Source organism: Dermochelys coriacea, chromosome 3 (assembly GCF_009764565.3).
Source record: "Dermochelys coriacea isolate rDerCor1 chromosome 3, rDerCor1.pri.v4, whole genome shotgun sequence".
Classification (NCBI taxonomy): Eukaryota; Metazoa; Chordata; order Testudines; family Dermochelyidae; genus Dermochelys; species Dermochelys coriacea.
In genome coordinates this window covers 135,245,699-135,260,043 of record NC_050070.1, presented here as the reverse complement: position 1 = coordinate 135,260,043, position 14,345 = coordinate 135,245,699, and the positions used below count along the sequence as shown (strand labels likewise).

The 14,345-nt window shown below is 38.5% G+C and overlaps 1 protein-coding gene across 8 annotated transcripts in view; it reads left to right on the top strand.

The window, feature by feature from the left end:
• Positions 1 to 14,345, top strand: part of TARBP1 (TAR (HIV-1) RNA binding protein 1) — a 101,261-nt gene that overhangs the window by 73,618 nt on the left and 13,298 nt on the right. For 4 of the 8 annotated variants that reach the window (XM_043511386.1, XM_043511385.1, XM_043511384.1 and 1 more), the window contains 5 exons: positions 1,650 to 1,736; positions 3,638 to 3,834; positions 5,637 to 5,718; positions 9,950 to 10,121; positions 10,417 to 10,608. In XM_043511386.1, coding sequence (XP_043367321.1) covers positions 1,650 to 1,736; positions 3,638 to 3,834; positions 5,637 to 5,718; positions 9,950 to 10,121; positions 10,417 to 10,608 — 730 coding nt within the window. The other 4 variants (XR_005291952.2, XR_006280106.1, XR_006280105.1 and 1 more) reach the window with 4 other exon arrangements.

Here is a 14,345-nt window from a genome sequence, read left to right as displayed (position 1 = left end):
CTCAACATTTTAATCAATGCTCTAGAAATACATATAAAATCATTGCTGATAGAATGTGCAAGATTGGCACAGTTGTAAATAATGAGGATAGGGCAGTCATACAGAGTGATCTGGATTGCTTGGTAAACTGGACCTGTTCAAACAAAATATATTTGAATACTCCAAATGCAAAGTTGGACATTTAGAAACAAGGAGTGCAGGCCATACCTACAGAATGGGGGACTGGAAAACAGACTCTGAAAAGGATTTAGGGGTCTTAGTGGACAAACAACTCAACATGAGCTCCCAATGTGATGTTGTGACAAAAAGGGCTAGTGTGATCCTTGGAAGTATTATCAGGGAGTAGGAATATGCAGGTGATTTTATTTCTGTACACAATACTGATAAAACCCAATACTGTGATAATGTATGCTGTTCTGGTGTCCACATTTTAAAAAGGGTGTTGAAAAATTGGAGATGATAAAGAAAAGAACCACAACAATGATTTGAGGACTGGACAAAATGCCTCACACTAAGAGACTTAAAGACCTCAATCTGTTTTAATTTATCAGAAAGGCAGTTGAGAGGCAACTTGATTACTATGTATAAGTACTTTTACAGGAGAAAATACGAGGTACCATGAGGCACTTTAATGTAGCAGAGTGAGGCAGGAACCAGTGGCTGGAAGCTGAAGCCAGACAAATTCAAATTAGAAATTAGGTACACATTTTTAAACAGGATGATTAACCTTTGGAACAAATTACCAAAGGAAGTAATGGATTCTCCTTCTCTTGAAGTCTTCAGATCCAGTGTGGATGCCTTTCTATAAGATAAGCTTTAGCAAAATACAAGTAATACTTTAGTCAAACATGAGTTATTGGGCTAAAGATGGGTAACTGGATGAAATGTAGGGAACTTGATATACAGGATGTCAGGCTAGGGGATCTAGTGGTCTCTTCTGGCCTTAAACTCTGAATTATTAGCACTGCATATCGCTTACATCTGTGAAGCATGATGTAGTTCTTCTCCAAGACTCCCAATTTGACAAAGTAGACTTTGGGAACATTTTTCTTTTTTTGAATGTTTTTCAATTAATTTATTTTTTGAAATTGACCTCACTAGTGGAATATGAAAGGTACTGGAATGGCCACATAGGAAACCAAATCTTCCTTATTTTTCCACAGAACAGGTATAGCAAAAGTAACAGTAGCGCAAGCTTTCCCATGCTGTGTCGTCAATGTGCTTCCACCCTATTACACAGCAACTACCACTGCAAGTAACAAAACAGTTCAGTTTCCTAGCTCATTCAATTCCGATCAGTCTTTTTCACTCTTTTGCTTTTCTTTGCAGAGGGACAAATTGATGTGATAATTTTTTATCTAGACTTAACTGAGAATGCAGCTTATTTCTTATATACCATAGTATAGTTAGTATTGGTTAAAATATTTTACAAAAATGATAATATGAATAACTAAAACCATATTCTTGTACAAAATTACTTAATTTTTGTAATAAGTGTTGCTAATGGAAACATGTTTTTCCAGTATAATGGTCATTGTGGCTACAAAGACTGTAGCTATAATTGGAGTCTATAGAACACTTTGTGAAATACAAAAAGGTACAGATATAACATAACATTTTTCCATTGATTTATATTGTGTTCACTTCAGGGTGAAGAAAAGCTTAAAACTAGCATCTGTACATTTTTATCTGTGTTGTCTCACTTTGACATTATTCTTGAAAATACCTCTGAGAAGGTAAGTTCAAATTACAGAAAACCAGAACAAACATTTAAAGGGATGCTTACAATTGCATTATATAGGGATTTTAAAAAATTGTTTAATAGTTTATTGCAATCTTGGAAATGTTTATTTCCCTAGTAATTTAGTCAGTCTCTCTCTTAAGCTGTCAAATGTTAACTTTTCCTGTGCTCATTGTAACTGTGTTAGTTTGCCACTAGTTTAGATGACTTCTGGAGTCTTTTGTACAGGATAAAAGTCCAAATGCACATACAGACCAACCCTACAAACCATTATTCATATAAGCAATCCTGCTGTCGTCAGTGGCCTGTTTGTATAAGTTGTCAGGATCAAGTTAATCACTGTTAGACTATCAAACTTAAATAAAGCTCTTCCCTTATTGTCCTAAATATTAAATTTTAGGAAGAAATGGCCAAAGGAAATCAGAAAAACAAAATCAACCCTGAAGATGTGGTTGTGAAAGTTTGGGGTTTTTTTGTTTTGTTTTTTGTGTGTGTGTGTGTGTGTGTGTGTGTGTGTGTGTGTGTGTGTGTTTAGTGTGTTTAGTGTGGTTTTTAATATCTGATTGTACCTTTTCAATTTTATGGTTTAATGTTTTAGATAGCATTGTGTGATGTTCAATTAAATTTCTGAGCCTAGCATAGCTATTTGCCCTATCTCATCCTTTTGTGTTTCTTATCGAGCAGAAACGTACACACACTTCTGCCTTCTGTCCTCTTCTCTGTTTTGGACCATATGTAAACGTAATTGTGCTTTATTAAAGGAACATTGTCAACTTCAGAATCACACCTATGTCTGAAAAACATTAACTAATATTACAGTTGGCATTTCAGATTACTGAGCTGAAACTGGTTGAAGGAAAAACATACGTTCTGGGTTGTTTTTGTTCCCCCCCCCCCAGTTTGGTCACTTTGTGTATAGTCAGTTTTACTCCCCCCGCACCCCTGCCCCGGTAATACATTGTTTTCCTCTACAGTTTGTGTGAGAGTTTTCACACAGCAAGAGGGGAGAGAGATGCATTTATTTAAAAAATAGAAAAAGGTGATTTTTAAAACCACAATGGCATGATAACTTAGGGAATGGTATAGTACCTGAGACTATTTTAACTCATTTTTTTAAACTGATTAGATTTCAAGTTGACATTGTCCATTTAACTAATTGCTTGATGCAGACCTCCAGGAGAAGATGGCAGGCTTGTGAGGAGTTCCCCATAATCACCCTCAAAGCAACCTCATTGTCTTCCTTCAAAACTCTTCTTTCCTGTGATGTCTACAAGAAACGTGACAATGGTTAGGCCAGTGGTGTGCTGAAATCACAGCCTGTCTATCATGCTGACCAATATTGTCTCATTGTTTTCTGGTACTTCTTGTCTAGCTGAATGTATCCATCTGTTGTCTTATACTTACGTTGCACATTCTTTCTGTGTAAGCATCTAGCACAATGGGCTCCTGGCCTGTGACTAGGGCTTCTGGGTACCATGGTAATACAAATAGTAAATAATATTTTGGTGTGTTTAAAAATGAAAGCCAACGTGAAGTTTAAACCTTTATAGATAAGAGTTGTATTTCTTTTTTAATAAGCTAATTAAGATAAACAGGAGTAAGGCACTCTCATTCTGGAATAAAAGTGTCCACATATGGAGTTAATTCATTTCTGAATAACTACATGTACGGACAAGCTTTTGGTTCTGAGAGATGTGAACTGTTCCATTGTTAAGTCTGAAACCTAAAGATTGCAATTTAAATGAAACTGTGTTAGGTATTTCAGTGCTGACCATTTTAGCAGAACACTAGCTAGTGTTCTTATCTCACAATCCCAAACTGTTTCTTATGCTCTCCAGGGGAAAAATGCTGTGGTGAGTCAAATATGTAAACTAAAGAATATTTTTCCCTTTCTAGAAACCAATTTTGAAGAAAGCCCTTCTTGTTGTTCTACAGTGGTGTTTCAACCACAATTTCAGTGTTCGACTTTATGCATTAGTAGCTCTCAAGAAAATCTGGGGTATGTGCAAAGCATTGTGTGTGGAAGAATTTGAAGCTTTGACACCAGTTATTGAATCGAGTCTTCATCAAGTGGAAAACATGCATGGTACAGGGTTAGTAAAATTCTTCTGATTTAGAATGCACTCTTCCATCTATCTTTGCTGGAATCATTTGTAGTGTCTAAGGACCTTCTAAACCACTTGTCTAATCTTGTCAAGTAGCACTTGATAATCTTTGTGATTTTGATGTGTTTCATCTATTTAAGTAGAACACTTAAAAATGGAATTTAAAGACGTCCTCAGCAGATAAAATGAAATTATAGAAAACTTCCTAAATTCTCTGTGTTTCAGAATTAAAAGGTTTCCTTTAATATGAATCCTCAGTAGAAAGTTCTGCATTCATCTGATAACTACAGTGCCTGTCTGAGAATGTGAGCAGACTATGTTATTCAGACTATCAGTAGTGCAATGGAGTAGTGCAAGTTTAGTGGCTTGGGGAATAGGGCTCATAACTTTTTGTAGTCTGTCCTGAATTTTCTCATGTTGCCTCCCAGATTGAAAAACAAACAAGGCTTATTAGCTAATAAATCTACAATAAATGTTTGTTTGTTCTCCTTGCATTGTGAATTGGGGCTAGTTTGTCAGTATAACATGTTTACAAAGTACAGGTGTTTAAATGTTTAAGCTAACAGATTGCTTTCCAGAAGATTTGCATTTCTTAACTATATATAAAGAAATGCCAGTACTTGTCTCCCCTGCATTTGGAGTTACAGTAGAACCCCTATTTTATGAACTAATTGTAGATTGATAAGTTTATAAAATTCAGAAGTTCCTAACATTGAACATTACAGTAGGTATGGTGTATAAATTGCAGGATGGTGTACTGCATAGCCGTCTTCTTGTCGATCAAACCACTCCAAAGTGATTTTCAGTGCATTGAAGGCATTGGAATGTGAAGGGATGTTGACTTATTTTTCATCAACATTTCTCTCATTATGTGACCTTTTGTTTTTTTCTATGGAGGAAAAATGGGGTTCATATAAATGGCTATTCATAAGATTTGTGTTCATAAAATTGAGGTTCACTTGTACTTGGCTTAAAGGATCATTCACATAGGAAATCCATGTTCAAAGAGTAATGTTTAGTGAGCACTACAAATTGCTTCCTGGGTGTGGGATCACATCAGAAAATCTACAGTGAACGTGCTGACATGTAACTAACACTGCTAATAATCTGTTCATTTATCTCCCTACTCCACATCTGATCAAATGTGTGCAGACTTGGGTCTTTTTATCTGCCAAGACTTGAGAAATCAGGATCCTCGTGCAAATATTTGTGGTATCATTGAAACCAAAAGAAATAAAATGTTGAATGCAACTCCCTGCACTGTTTTAGGTGTTCACTAACAATGGCAAGAGAAAGAGAAGGTTGAAATAATAGAGAAATTGATTATCTGTTATTTTTGCATTGTATTTATTTGTAATTAGATCAACATGAATACTCCTCCTATTACTGGTTTGGGGTCTTAAGCAGTTTAGTTTGTTTTAATTTTTCATTCATCTGTATAGTCACCATTCATAAGTCCTCTTATTCTGAGTTCCTGAGAGAACTTTTGTTCCCCTTCTCTAAGAGAGGCTATGATATCTTTCTCTATCAAACATAGTTATCTTAGTTACCATAAGTCATAGAGATATGTTTCTTCCCAGTTCCTGAACACAAAGTGAATTTATTTCCAGTTCATTGTATTCATAAATGAGTCTCATAAATGTGAGTGGTGAATATATATTTAAAGTAGTCTCTTTTCCGTTAACACAATATATAATATATGCATTTAGACTAGACTTCTTTACTGTGAGACTGTAATAAGTAAATACGTAGAATTTTTGTATATCTTACTGTATTTTTGCAATACATAGGAATGCTAGAAAGAATTGGCAACGAATCCAAGATCATTTCTTTTTTGCAACATTTCATCCCCTGAAGGATTACTGTCTAGAGGCAAGTACAAAATACTGGATTTAATGATCAATTATTTTTCACTGCTTTGCTGCTATATTTGTAATGTGGACATTGTTCTACTGCATGATGAGTAATGATCAGTTGTAACTGATTTTTGGATGTCATGAAAAATGACTTCATAATATGTTGGTGCATCTTAGACTAAAACAAATATATTTGGACTCAAATGATTTTTAAAATTATTTTTTTTATAGCAATCCTGGCTAGAAAACTAAATCAATTAAGTTAGTTCCTATTTATATTTGTATTTGTTGCTTGATCAATTGCTTGCAGTAGCTCAGCTGCAGCCAATAAGACACACATGGGAAGCCACAACTTTTTTTTTCCTTTGTGACCCACCTTCAGAATTTTCATTCCTGTCACTCTTGCACTTGTTCTATGATGTGCTAGTAAACTGCTTTTTGAAGTGGCTTAGCTAAAGTACACACTTTCTGTCAGTTAAAGACAAAGATGCATTGAAGTCAGACACATCGGTTCCTCCTTCAGGTCAATTTCATCACTGTGGCTCAGAATAACTGGAAGATGAGTGATTAACAAGAGGGGAAGAGAAAAAAAGGCAAAATAAAGGTGAAGATGAAAAACATGAGTAGGGTGCCTAAAGCAGAAAAGAGGCAAGAATGAGGAAAAATGCACAATTATCTTGACAAAAACAGAACATCCTCGCAGAATTTGAAATTTGTTTGCTGTTGACTGAGGGAAAAATACCTGTTTTCAGATGTATTACATAAGAATATGAATTTGGAGCATCTTCTATACTTGAGCATCTCAATTGATAAAATAATAGTTTACATAGTCAATCCATCCATGCTATTGGTGATCAGTTAGTTTTCTAAATATCTTAATTTTTTTTGTTATGGCCCAATACATTTCTATAAATCACTCTAGCTAGGATTGCAATCTGTTGCTCTAAAACAGTAACAGGAAGTTATTGAATGAACTACATTTCTTGCTTCTTTGGAATCCAAATTGTGTCTGCTTCTTTCTTTCAGGAAGATTCAGCTAAGATCACGTTCTTAGTTTTCCTGTAGACTAAATTTTCACAAATTTCTCAAAAGAAAGGTGTGACGGATTTGGGCCCTTTGGGGTGTCACCTGATGTGCTGGTATGCCACTGAATCAGCCTATTCTGCCAGCCTGGATCCCCTTTACCTGGCTTTGCTGGGCTAGGCTCACAAGCCTTTTCCAGTCAAGCACACAGGAAGGGCCGCACCCAGCTGCACAGAGAGACAGAAGTCCACTCTGGAAAGATTCAGCCTTAGGGGCTTGCCCCAACAGGCTGGTGCCCAGTCCCTTTAAGGGGTACAAACCCAAAGGTTTTATGAAATTCGGCCCCTCCCTCAATGTGGAGGGAGTTATGCACAACTTCTTGCCCCCCCCATTGGAAATTACATAAACTGGGTTATACTGTAAACAAGAAATAAGTTTATTAATAACAAAAGGTGAATTTTAAGTGAATCTATGAGATAACAGACAGAACAAAGCAGATTACTGACCAAATAAAGCAAAATATGCAAGCTAAGCCCAATATGCTTCTCTCCCTAAATGTTATTTTAGGCAGGCTGCAAAGTTTCTGTGATTCAGAGTTCCAGTTATGTTTCTTTTCAGACTGGACCCCTGGCTTAGTTGGGACTCACCCCACCCCCTTCCCTTTGGGTGGCTTTCGCAGTCTTTCTCCTTGGGCAGACAGGCCATGGAGATGAGGAGTCTGCTTGCCTTCCTCCCCACCCTTAAACAGGATTTACATAAGGCGGGAATCCTTTGTTTCCCAAACTTGACCCCACCGCCTTCCCTTCCAGTGGAAAGTTACAAGAAGTCCGAGTATCCCAGTAATGTTTAGTATCAGGTGATAAGGCCACCTGATTCTGTAGTATCACAGCATCCATGAGACAGTGGCAGTATAGAGTGTCTGCAGGAAGGCCAAGCCTTTTCACAGACCATTGTCCTCACTGAGGGTCATCAGCCCTGTTTGGCATTTCCATTGTTGTACCTGAAGTGTTAGCAGTGGGCATCACCCTAAGTAGTATAGTTGAAATACAGATACATTATCAATATTTCTAACTTCAGATACAGAAATGATACAGGCATACAAATTGGATAATCACATTCAATAAATTATAACCTTTCCAATGGTATCTTACAAGATCCATCTTGCATGAAGTACATTTCAGTTATGTCATATTCATATCATAAGCATATTTTCATAAAGAATACGGAGTGAAACATCACAAAAGGATTGTGTTTTTTTCAGACTTATACATTTTTTTAGTTCCAAGCTATTGTGAAGTTTAGTGATTAAACCAACATATGAGGGGGGCATAACATTCCACTGATTAAGTAAAACTAACCATTGAAATTGAAAAAAGGTCTGGATTTCCAATTTGTGGTATTCTATTTTTTCCTGATTTCCCCTCCTCTTTTCACCCCCCCCCCATTTTGTATTTAGGTTAGTTATGGCTTATTTTTAGGAGTTAACATCTTTTGCTTTTTTTATTTTGTTGAAATATGAGGATTAAAAAATAATTGCCCTTCAAAACTCTGTGCTCTGAGGTACAGTAACTCCTCACTTAATGTTGTAGTTTATGTTCCTGAAAAATGCGACTTTAAGCGAAACAATGTTAAGCGAATCCAATTTCCCCATAAGAATTAATGTAAATGGGGGGGGGGTTAGGTTCCAGGGAATTTTTTTTTGCCAGACAATAGACCCCCACACCCGCCACACACACTAGAAGTTTTAAAAAAACAATTTAATACTGTACACAGGTTTCAGAGTAGCAGCCGTGTTAGTCTGTATTCGCAAAAAGAAAAGGAGTACCCGTGGCATCTTAGAGACTAACAAATCTATTAGAGCATAAGCTTTCGTGAGCTACAGCTCACTTCATCGGATGCATTTGGTGGAAAAAACAGAGGACTCTGTTTTTTCCACCAAATGCATCCGATGAAGTGAGCTGTAGCTCACGAAAGCTTATGCTCTAATAAATTTGTTAGTCTCTAAGATGCCACGGGTACTCCTTTTCTTTATACTGTACACAGCGATGATGATTGTGAAGCTTGGTTGAGGTAGTGGAGTCAGAGGGTGGGATATTTCCCAGGGAATACCTTACTACTAAATGATGAACTAGCAATTGGCTGAGCCCTCAAGGGTTAACTCATTGTTAATGTAGCCTCACACTCTACAAGGCAGCCCGAATGGAGGGAGGGAAGTCAGCATGGCAGACAGAGACAGACACACACACATTGTGTGTGTGTGTGTGTGTGTGTGTGTGTGTGTGTGTGTGAGAGATGCGCATTTCCCCTTTAAGTACACTGACACCACTCTTAAGTACACTACCTTGTTAAGTTAATCAGCAAGCTGAGACCGCAGCAGCTGCTGCCAGGAAGCTCCCTCCCTCCTGAGCCCTGTTGTGTATGTTCCCCCTGCTCTATGGAGATGGGGTAAGCGGGGTGCGGGAGAAGGGGGGAGGGGACACCCTGACATTAGCCCTCCTCTCCTCTCTTCCTCCCCCCCCACAAGCAGGAGGCTCTGGAGAGCAGCTCCAAGGCAGAGGACAGGAGCAGCACATGGCAGTGGGGGGGCGGGACAGCTGAACTGCTGGCAATTGATAGCTTGCTGAGCAGCTGCCGCACAGGGAACTTATGGGAACAGGGAGCTGATGGGCGGCTGCCGGTCCACCCTGGTTCGAAGCCTCCACCAGCTAGCTGCAAGGGGCTGCTCTTCCTGCAAGCAGTGGACAAAGCAGGCGGCTGCCAAACGACCTTAGAAGGGAGCATTGCACAGTTTTAAACGAGCATGTTCCCTAATTGATCAGCAACTAAACAACCTTAATTGGGAGGACTGTAAGTGAGGAGTTACCATATAAGCTTCCAGTGTGTGTCTGAATTCCTTTGCTGCTTCTAGCTTCTTCAACAAACAATTTTTAACGTTAGAAAAGTTGTACATTTGGGGCATTTTCCAGCATAATATTTGTAAAGACCTTTTCTTAGATTGTTGCTTTGGTAGGGTTTTATGGGTTTTATCTTTAAAACTGGAAAATGTCCATAATGTTAAATATATGTTCCTGTATGGCACCAAGTTATGAGTATTAGGAGATCAGTAAGTTATAGTTTGATAGATAAAATATTTGTAATATAAAATGATGCTGAAGTTAGTTTAGTATCTCTTTGAAGTTTATTTTTTTCTGAGATTATCCTAAAAGTCCTGTGTTACATTGCAGACAATATTTTACACACTTCCACGCCTTTCAGAACTTGTTGAAGATGAATGGATCCCACTCTGTAAATTTACCAGATATACTGACATTTCTTTGCCTGCAGCATTTCATTGGCTGCATTCTCGAACTGAACTTCTTAATCTAAAACCAAGTGACTGGTCTCAGCAAGATATGGGTAAAATACAAATTCATATATGTTTTGATCTGAGATTAATTATTGGGGTTTGGTAGTAGCAATATATTTTGTCAGTACTTGTTCTGCTAAACATAATTGTTAAAAAAACTGCTGTAGAGCATATAGTTATGCTGTGCTATTAGCATAATGTATAGAGATTGATGATAATATGTGACCCTTCTAGTTTCAAAAGGGTATCACTTTGGTGTCCTAGTAAACAGTGGTTCCTAAACAGGTTCATTATCATGTCAGTATTTTCCACATCTAAATAATTAACCCTAACACTTTTTCTTAGGTTCAGATTTAGTTGAAACGGATAACCAAACAGAATGGACAGATGTTCAGAAAAAGATCATCCCTTGGAAAAACAGTTGTCCTGATTTAGACCTGGAATTGATATTTCAGGACCGTGCAGCTAAACTTGGTAAATCCAACAGTAGATTGATTGTAGTGGCCTCACTTATTGATAAACCCACCAATTTAGGAGGTAAGTTCAATGCATATTTTTAATTCTTTATTTGAGCAGGGTAGATTGACTTTGTGATTTAAATTGCTGATTATATTCATCATTTAAATCAATAAGCAGGAAATCTTGATTTAAATAATCAATTTAAAGCTTATTTGCATTTGTACTTTTTATTTATCTTCCTAGAAAAGTTAGTTCTTATTGGTTGGTATAATTTAGTACTTTTTTTTTTTTTTTTGGCTAAACAGGAAAATACACTAGATAGACATTATTGAAGCAGTTATATAGCTCAACATATATTTATTCAGATTCTTAATCTTTACATTTTTTGTTGTTAGAATGGTGAAAAAATGACATTTTATTTTTTAGATTAATTTTTTATTTGTGATTTGTGTTTAAACTGCATTTGGATTGGAAATTGGAATTAAATTAAAAAATTATGAAAACCGTGTTTTCAAATAGTTCTATTTAACTAATAAAAACAATCCTAAAAGTGCTGGATACATAAGAAATAAAAGTATGTTTAGCAAAACATGTTTTGCTTTTAAAACCAACTGATTTATTAAACAAAGTAAATATTGTCTGTAACTAGTGAATTGAACTGTTGGTTTCCGACCTTCATATCATTCAGGAGTATAGAATTCGTAATCACATCTTTTCACATCTAGTTTTTATTCATAGATTGGAAGAGGAAAATAAGCTTTCCTGCTTTTTCAATTCCCAGGCCATTTCTCAACTTTGAATGAACTAGTCATTGAACTGAACTAGTTGAATAAACTGAAATGAAGAAAATATTCACTCTGCATCTGCAAAAGGAACTACTGCTGTCGAAAACTGATTTAGCACTTCGACAAACTCTAGTTCTAGGTGCTTAGCCAGGGTCTACCACCAGTTCAGGAGTCTGACTTTTTTTTAAATTTTAACAGCAAACATGTAATGCTTGAATATTATTTTTGTATTTTATTTAGCTGATTTTAGTAGATTATACTAAGTTTAGGCCTTTACATATCAAATGTAATTTGTTTTTTTATCAAAAGAGATACTTATTTAATTTAAATTTTTAAAAAATCTGATTAAATAAAAAAAAAATCACTGCTGCTTCTTCAAGTAGTGTCCCTGTGGGTGCTCCATTGTAGGTGTATCTGCATCCCTGCGCTGCTGATCAGAGAACTTTGGTAGCAGTGTCCGTTCAGCCTGCTCATGCATTGCTCCTCACCTGCCACAAGACTAGCCAGCATACACAAGTGAACCCTCCTCGGTTCCTTCTCAGCCGCCCCTGGCTAGCAACAGAACTATAGCTGTCCATTCGCAGATCATTAACTCTTTTAGAATTGCTAATTTTTAGCTTCCATTAAAGTGCTTTTTCTTTCTTTACTTCGTTTACATTTTATTTTGACATTTGCCTTTTGAAGAAGAAAAGACTTTGTCTTCTGCCAACCCCTTGTCGGGGGGGGGAACCCGGTATGCCCTGCACCCCATTCTTCAAAAACTGCCTCAGTTGCAAGGAGTCTATCCCAGTGACTGATGGACACTCACAATGTGAGGTTTCAGAGTAGCAGCCGTGTTAGTCTGTATTCACAAAAAGAAAAGGAGGACTTGTGGCACCTTAGAGACTAAGAAATTTATTTGAGCATAAGCTTTCGTGAGCTACAGCTCACTTCATCGGATGCACTCACAATGTGTTCGCTGCCTAAGAGAGAACCACATTCCATAGAAGTGTGGTTTGTGTCAGCAACTGAAGCCCAGATCCAGAAAAGACAGAGAACTGAGGCTCAAATTCTACTTCATTGAATCAGCACTTCAACCTCTAGAGTCCTGGCTGGAGCCCCCACAGCCACCTTCTACTTTGAAGGGAGGTGAGCCCAGGAAGATGCCCGTGAGCCACTCACGTAAGGCCTCTAAGAAAAGGTCAGTGAGTCCCCATGGAGAGCCCTGATCAAGCTAAAAACAGTCTCTGGCTCAATCAGTATCATCAGTACCAATGGCACCGAAGTTGTCTAAATCTGGTATCCAGGGCATGCACGGTATCATACCAATGGAGCAAGTTGGGTTGCTCCAGCTAGTGACCCAGTGGGCCCAGGCAAGAAAGCACTGGTACCATGGGGGCATGAAAAACCTAGAAGATCTGACCGGGGGAAGGCTCTGTCAGTATGGATGTCAACATCGGTACCGCCTGTGGTACACTGGGCACCAACAGACCTTGCTATCAGGTCCACATCTCCAATCTCGTCGGTACAAGCCTCTTGGCATCGACAACCACTGCTGGTACCGATGCCCTCTGCACTGCCAGACTTCCAGTGCGCGACGGATCTTTTGGTGTCTGACACACCAGACTTACCTCTGCTCATTACCGGGGACCCAGTACCGAGTTCACCCAGAGCCCTTGACTTGCCATTGACTTCGTACCATGTACCACCCTTTTCGTTGTTGCAGTCAGAAAGTGAGCAAGAGGAGGTGATTTCCTGCCACTCTTCTCACCCGCTGTAGGGGGCCCAGTTTCACAATGGACATCAGACATTAAAAGATTCCAGGGCCACTCTTCAATCCCTCAGTATCTATACACCTGGATACAAAAGCAAATATAGTCCTCAGACACCAATCAAGCCCCACTCATCACAATATTCATCTCAATATTCAGCACAGAGATCAGAGATATGAACCCCAGATGAAGAAGCCCAGGTTACCCAGATGGAAGATGTCAGGATCACAGCCCACTTCCTCTCAACCCTTCACCTCAAAGCAAAAATTTTGACAGTTGGTCGAGGTTCCCGTAGAACATTCTCCGTATTGTTATCTCACACTGGAAACCCGGCTCCTCCCCACCCACATTCTTTCAGAGACCGTCTCACCCCATTCCGCAGCACTTGGGAATGGATAATCTCCGACGAATGGGTACTGGAGATCAACTGGGATGGACGCTCCATCCATTTCTCCTCCTTCCCCATACCAAACACCCTTCCCGGTCCCTCTTCAGGGACCCGTCTCACAATAGCTGCTATGTCAAGAGATAAGCCATCTCCTCAGCGTAGGAGCCAGAGAGCCAGTGCCAACAATTCTAAGAGGCAGAGGCTTCTACTCTCATTACGTCCAGTTACCGAAGAAAAAAAGAGGGTTGGAGACCCATACTGGGACTCAGAGCGCTCATAGACCTGCCTTTTCTGCAATTATTATTAATAATTCTACCATTTCCATGTAGTAATGAACCAGTACCACTGTGAGGATTCTGTGTATTCCTAATATAGTTACAAAACTCCTTATTGTTCTTAACTCTGCTGGTCAGAGATTTCTCCTTGTGTCATTTATGTGTATGTAACCCAAAACTCATACATATATGTTGACCCACTGCACTGTAACATCATTGGAAGTAAATACTGCAGAATACTTTATAGGACATGGTGGTAAAGGTGTGATTGGTATTTATTTATTTAATTTATTTATTTGTCTATTGCTAACCTACTGATAGCTTATAGAATCATAGAATCATAGAATATCAGGGTTGGAAGGGACCCCAGAAGGTCATCTAGTCCAACCCCCTGCTCAAAGCAGGACCAAGTCCCAGTTAAATCATCCTAGCCAGGGCTTTGTCAAGCCTGACCTTAAAAACCTCTAAGGAAGGAGATTCTACCACCTCCCTAGGTAACGCATTCCAGTGTTTCACCACCCTCTTAGTGAAAAAGTTTTTCCTAATATCCAATCTAAACCTCCCCCATTGCAACTTGAGACCATTACTCCTCGTTCTGTCATCTGCTACCATTGAG